The following is a 6272-nucleotide window of genomic DNA, read 5'->3' as shown; positions in this document are numbered from 1 at the left end:
CGGCCCTGCAGACACGAGACCTCTGTGGTTCCCTGTCCCCAGGTCTCACAGTGAGGCTGAGCGCATGTTCCCCTGTGCACACACGCGTGTGCACATGCACGGCCGGCCACCCAGGGCAAGGCACGTAGGGCACAGCACCCAAAGAAACTCTCCCAAGCATGAGCAGCACGGGCGGCCCGATCCTGCCTCACCTCTCCAGCTGATCAGAATTGACGTCTGCTAGTGGACTATATATATATATATATATATAAAAAAAGTGTGTGTGCATGTATAGATATGTATCCATACATATACGTGTGTGTGCATATGTATAACCCTATATACACCCAATATGGATGACTCCAGTAGCAGGTGTCAGTCTATCCAGTAGTTGGCTCCCAGCCAGGCAGCAGCACAACCCTTGGCCCTTGAGACTTCCCCCATTTAATAATGTTGGGTGGTTTGAAGGTAGGCAGGGCCTGAAGGATGGGAGCAAAGCATGCCTGCCCAGCCCAGGTGGGCTCCAGGCAGGCTCAGGTCTTGAATTTTTGGCTTGGGACCATCCAGCCGTGGGCTCCTGCATATGAGTCTCCCCGGGGCGGACAAGTACATCCATCCAGGCCAGGCCATCTGCCTCCCAGCTGGCTCCTTGCCCGCCCTGCTTTGGCTGCTGCACCAGCTCTCGCAGCAGCAGCGTGGCCAGATGTGGGGCTGGCGGGGGGGTCCCCCCAAGCACCACATGCCCCGGTGTGCCCAGGCAAGGTGGGAGCCAAGAGGGGTGCTGTGGACCTGGGGAGGGATGGGTGCTGCCGCTGCTGTGCCACGCGCTGTTTACTGTTTGGGCTACAAGGCGGCTTTGTTCTTCTCCTCAGGACACTCTGAATAACAACTCTCTGGGGAAAAAGCACAGTTGGCAGGAGCGGGTGTCCCGGTCGTCATCCCCTCTGAAGACGGGTGAGTTCTTGGGCTGTTGGCCAGGGGCAGCTCCTTGCACCCTTTTGTGGCTCTCAGGAGCCTGGGGCAAGTGGTGCCGGAGCAGGAGGTTGGGGAAACATCCCACATGGATGCAGGGTACATGTCCATCTTGAGTCTGGGTGGCATTCCTGGCCACCTTCCCTGGCAGGGAGCATCACCCTCTGCGGGGCTGTCAGTGCTGCTCTCCTCTCCCTCCAGGTGAGCAGACCCCTCCCCACGACCATGTTTGCCTGAGTGATGAGGTCAATCACCAAAACAGCACAACCTCCACCAAAGACCGGGGTACGTCCACAGAGAGCCCGTGCCGGCGCACAGCAGCCACCCAGATGGCACCTGCCTGTGTTGCCTTGTCCCGGCCACCCGAGAAGCACCAGGCCACCAGCCGGCCCCCACCACATGGTGCCAGCGTGGTGGTGGTGACGACGAGGGGCCCTGAGGCCCACCGGGACCGCATCCACTACCAGACGGACGTGAGGCTGGAGGCCACAGAGGAGATCTACCTGACACCTGTGCAGAAGAACTCGGACCCCCTGGAGACTGACAAGCCATTCCTGTCTCAGTCCAGTGAGAACCGCATGTCCATCAGCTCCGACATTGACACCGGCTATTCGGCCCTGGCAGGAAAAACCAACCCCTCCATCAGCGAGGAGGACGAGGTGCTGGACTACATGTCCTCCCCCGACAAGACGAACCTGCCCAGGGCCTCCTGTGGTGGTGGGAGTGGTGGCTCCCGGCCAGGGCACAACCTTCAGAGAGCCTCGGTGAGTTCGGACACCAGTGCCCTCTCCTACGACTCGGTCAAGTACACACTGGTGGTGGACGAGAATGTGCAGCTGGAACTGGTCAGCCTCAAGCAGTGCTACTCGGGCTACAGCGACGAGAGTGATTCGGCCACCGTCTACGACAACTGCGTTTCCTCACCCTACGAGTCGGCCATCGGTGAGGAGTACGAGGAAGATGCGCTGAAGCGTGACTCGGTCTGCCTCTCTGAGGACTCCACCCCTGAGGCAGACATCCACTTCTCCAAGAAGTTCCTCAACGTCTTTATGAGCGGCCGGGCGCGCTCCTCCAGTGAGTGCTGGGGGCTGGGGGGAGGTGAGCTGGTGGCTGCCTGCCTGGGCAGCCCTGCCCATCCCTGGTGCGAGGCTGAGGGCACACTTAGGGCCAGGTGGAGGGCCACCAGCAGGCATCAGCCCCAGCTCTGCTTGCTGTAGCCTGTGGTTTTGTCCCTGGTGGCCAGGGAGGTGTGGGGGGGGGGCTTGGAAAAGCCTTGCAACCTGCAGGTGGGAGTGGCTGGAGGTGTTTCAGGCTGCTTTTTTGGCTAGCCCAAGGTATGTCTGTGCTGAGGGTGCTGAGGGGAAGGCTGGGTGGTCTCACAGGGGGACAGCATCCCTCCTGGAGTGTCCCCCTCCTCCCTGAGCCCAGAGGAGCACCGCGGCTGGCAGCATGCCCCGGCAGGCAGGGCTTCCTGCGGTGCGGCCTGTCCCACAGTGCTGGTGACACCAGCTGTCACAGCTGTGCGAGGTGGCACAGGGAGGTCGTGGTCCCAGCGGGGACCACTGGGCACCAGTGCGGCGGCCCTAGCCGTGCCTTTCTCTCATGTGGCACTGTGTGGTTTTGTCTTGGCTGGGCCATACCCAGGAGCATCAGCAGCCTGTTTGGCTTTATGTCCATCCCTTGGTTGTGGTGCTGACCCCTCAATGCTGAGCTGTCCTCCTCTGCCTTTGTCCCCAGGTGCCGAGTCTTTCGGGTTGTTCTCCTGCATGATCAACGGGGAGGAGCAGGAGCAGACCCACCGTGCTGTCTTTAGGTGAGCTTACAGGTGCGCGTGGTGTCCCCAGCCTCTCACGGGGCAAAGCCGGTGCTGCCCTCCCACCATGGTGGGGCCAGCCCAAACACCAGTGTTTGGGAAGCCCCAGGGACCAAACCACTGCCCATAGCTCGTGCCCCTGCAGCAGCCTGGGCAGGTGTCGCTCCTGGGCAGGACAAGACCTCCGAGGGCAGCTGGGACCTCTGGGGAGCAGCATGGGTGGTGCCATAGGGATACCCTTGCCTTAGGTGCCAGGGTGCTGACGCCTTTTGAGCCTAAACATGCTCAGATGCTTTATTCAGTGTCTCAGGTCCCCATAGCTAATTACACCCACCAGGGTGCTGCCTGCCTGGGCCAGCGGTGGGTTTTGTGTTGCCCCCTGCCCCAGCAGTGTGCCAGTGAGAAGGCCACCAGAGCTGCTGGTTGGCCAGGTGCTAGTGCCTCCCTGCCCAGGTTTGTGCCTCGCCACGTGGATGAGCTGGAGCTGGAGGTGGACGATCCTTTGCTGGTGGAGGTGCAGGCAGAAGATTATTGGTACGAGGCCTACAACATGCGGACAGGTGACCGGGGCATTTTTCCTGCCTACTATGCTATCGAAGTCACCAAGGACCCAGACCATGTAACAGGTACCAAGCCTCTGTGCGCAGCCTGCTGATGTCCCCCATCTTGTGTCCACCTCCCCTCTGTTGAGCAGAGCCTGGTGCTGAGCAGGGGGATGGAGGGAGGACCAAGTTGGGCAACCAGCTGGGACCGATGGGCAGCTTCTGGTGTGATGCTGGGAGCTGGTACCTGGTGCTGCAGGAAGCCTTCCCTGGGCAGGGAAACATGCGGGGGTGGGAATATGGAGTGGGGAGGTGTATCTCAGCCCACGTTCCTGGTCACCGGAGGCGATCCCCACCGCGTGCTCTCTCTTCCAGCTCTGACCAAGAGCAGTGACTGGGTGGACCAGTTTCGGGTGAAGTTCCTCGGCTCGGTGCAGGTTCCCTATCACAAGGGCAACGACGTGCTCTGTGCGGCCATGCAGAAGGTAGTGTCCCACCCCATCCCTGGGAGCGCCTGCTCCTCCTGGCAGCAGGGCAGAGCCTCAGTGGGGAAGGGAAGGGAAAGGGTGAGCCATCATCACTGCTCACGAGTGCCAGGGCTTTGTCTCTCTGTCTCCCCCCCCCTAGATTGCCACCACACGCCGCCTCACTGTGCACTTTAACCCACCCTCCAGCTGCGTCCTGGAGATCAGCGTGCGTGGGGTCAAGATTGCCGTGAAAGCTGATGACTCCAAGGAGCACAGCAAGGTAGTGCCCCACTCCCCACTCATCTCATCCCTTCCCAGCTGCTGGCTCGTGCCCCCTGTGCTACAGGTCATGTTTGCATATGAAAATGGAGGATCTCCACCCGTCTAAGGGTGTGAGAAACACCATCAGTGGGGTTGTAGGCCCACCTCAGAGTCCCTCATGGGCTCCCAGCTTTGGGCCATACCACCAGCTGATGCCCTCGCAGCTGCCAAGTGCATCGCTGCGCTGGGATGCTGGGATGCTGCGAGCTGAGCTGCGCCGGTAATCTGTCAGCTGCTCCTAAATCTTTCTGTTACTATTTTGAGTGGTGTCCTCCAGATCTGCCCTGTAATCTCTTTAGCTGGCTATGGCAGGCTGCTGATTAGTGTTCTGCATAAGTAGCCTAGCAAAGCACAGCGAGATGCTGGGCAGAGGCAAGGGAGGGCTTTGCAGCAAGGCTTTGGGAAACCTCCCCTACAGCTGGGGCGTAGGAGTCGTTCATGGCTATGGATGCTGTGGCAGGGAGCTGGGCTGGGGTTTCTACAAGTCCTGCCTGTATCTAGAGGATGCCATCAACTTGGTTGCTCTTTAAACCTGTATAAATAAGTTCTCATTTCTGGTTGGGACCCTTTGAACACGCAGGCTTGAAAGACTTATTTAGCTCCAAGTTATCCATTCACCTTCTATCTGCTGGTATTTCTGAAAGCCTTTTTAGCAAGGGAGAAGGGCTGTGTGCACTGGGCAAACAGCAGCACTGACCCTAACCTGAGTACAGCCTAACCCAGGGCCTCCAGGGAAACCCCACAGGAGCTGCTGGAGGTAGAGGCAGCCTGGGTGGGAGCCAGCAGGGCTGCCTGGAAGAGCACCCTGTGTGCAGGTGCTTGGGACCATCCTGAAAGTGCTTCTGCTAGCAGCCCAGGATCAGGCTCAAATTCATTTCACTGCTCAATCCAAGTGCATATTTCCAGGGGCCAGAGACTGGTTGCCCCACAGGGTGGTGGGGAGGAAAGCTTTGACAGTTCGTCTCTCTCTCTCCCCCAGGTAAACAAGTGTAGCCATTTTTTCCAGCTGAAGAACATTTCCTTTTGTGGGTACCATCCAAAGAACAACAAGTGAGTAATAAGGAGGTGCGGGGCAGCTCTCAACACCAGCAGCTCGGCACGGAGGCTTTGCTGCCTTCCCGCTCCCTGGGGGCAGCATGACTGGGGCTGGGAAGGTGATGCTTCCCAGTGCCTTGGTCCTGAGCACTCCCCTTCCCCTGTGAGCCCAGCACTGCGGCTTCATGCAAAAGCAGCCTTTGGATGGGAATTACATCCCAGCTCTGGGCATAGGCCGTGGCAGCTGGTGGGCGGGGGTTGGGGGGGGGGGGGAGGGGTGTGTGTGTGCACATCCCAAACCCCTATGGCTCAGGGGTGGATACAGCTCGGGGATGCTGGGGTACCTGTGCCTGCTTGTCTGCTGGTCCAGTCACACCCACTCTCTCTGCTCTCAGATATTTTGGGTTCATCACCAAGCACCCTGCTGACCACAGATTTGCTTGTCATGTCTTTGTCTCGGAGGAGTCCACGAAGCCACTGGCGGAGTCTGTAGGGTGAGTCCCAGCTGGGCAGGAAGGGAGGCGCTTGCTCCTGAAGGGCAGGAGGAACAAGGCAGCCAGGCTGAATTCTGCCATCTCCCCATATATGTGGGGCTTGGACCTGGCCCCAGGCTGGCACCTCTTCCCTCAAGTGAGAGGCTTGGGGTGAGAGCCAGGGCTGACGGCTACGGGCAGCGTATTCCTGACAACACTGGAACAAGTCCCAGTACAAAGCTTTGCAGGCAGATGGCTGAAAGTCCTGCACTGTGCAGGGGATCAGAGCAAGGATGGAGACCCTGCAGCTCTGATGGCAGCTCTGGGTGCTAACGCAGGAGGGGCCAGGGGCTGGGGGACTGGAGGGTCAAACTGGCCGCAGGGTAGGGAGCGAGGGCGAGAAGGAAAGCGGGACTCTGTAAATGCCTTGTGGGGATGACGCTGCTCAGCTTTGCCCGGTGCTGTGTTGCAGGAGGGCTTTTCAGCAATTCTACAAGGAGTATGTGGAGTACACGTGCCCCACGGAAGACATCTACCTGGAGTAGGGGCTGGCACAGGCACCCCCTGCACAGCCAGGGCTGCAATCTCGCCCCTTCCCCGTGTCGTGCATGGACAAGAGCTGCTTTGAGCCTGGAGGAGGAGCGGGCCTGGGGCAGGGCTCCCCGGGGCA

At 59.7% G+C, this 6272-nt stretch overlaps 1 protein-coding gene across 1 annotated transcript in view; it reads left to right on the top strand.

Annotated features, from left to right (window-relative positions):
- Positions 1-6266, top strand: part of MAPK8IP1 (mitogen-activated protein kinase 8 interacting protein 1) — a 17408-nt gene extending 11142 nt beyond the window's left edge. Inside the window, exons 2-10 of the mRNA XM_019471583.1 lie at positions 852-933; positions 1153-2025; positions 2689-2764; positions 3218-3390; positions 3682-3791; positions 3934-4053; positions 5074-5144; positions 5525-5623; positions 6075-6266. Of these exons, the coding sequence (XP_019327128.1) occupies positions 852-933; positions 1153-2025; positions 2689-2764; positions 3218-3390; positions 3682-3791; positions 3934-4053; positions 5074-5144; positions 5525-5623; positions 6075-6147 (1677 nt within the window). The 3' untranslated portion in view covers positions 6148-6266. The remainder of the gene's footprint in view (positions 1-851; positions 934-1152; positions 2026-2688; positions 2765-3217; positions 3391-3681; positions 3792-3933; positions 4054-5073; positions 5145-5524; positions 5624-6074) is intronic.
- The last annotated feature ends 6 nt before the right edge of the window (positions 6267-6272 follow it).

Source organism: Aptenodytes forsteri, unplaced genomic scaffold (genome assembly GCF_000699145.1).
Source record: "Aptenodytes forsteri isolate BGI_AS27 unplaced genomic scaffold, ASM69914v1 Scaffold146, whole genome shotgun sequence".
Lineage (NCBI taxonomy): Eukaryota > Metazoa > Chordata > Aves > Sphenisciformes > Spheniscidae > Aptenodytes > Aptenodytes forsteri.
Note: the sequence above shows the minus strand (reverse complement) of the source record. Positions and strands in the feature narration are given on the sequence as shown.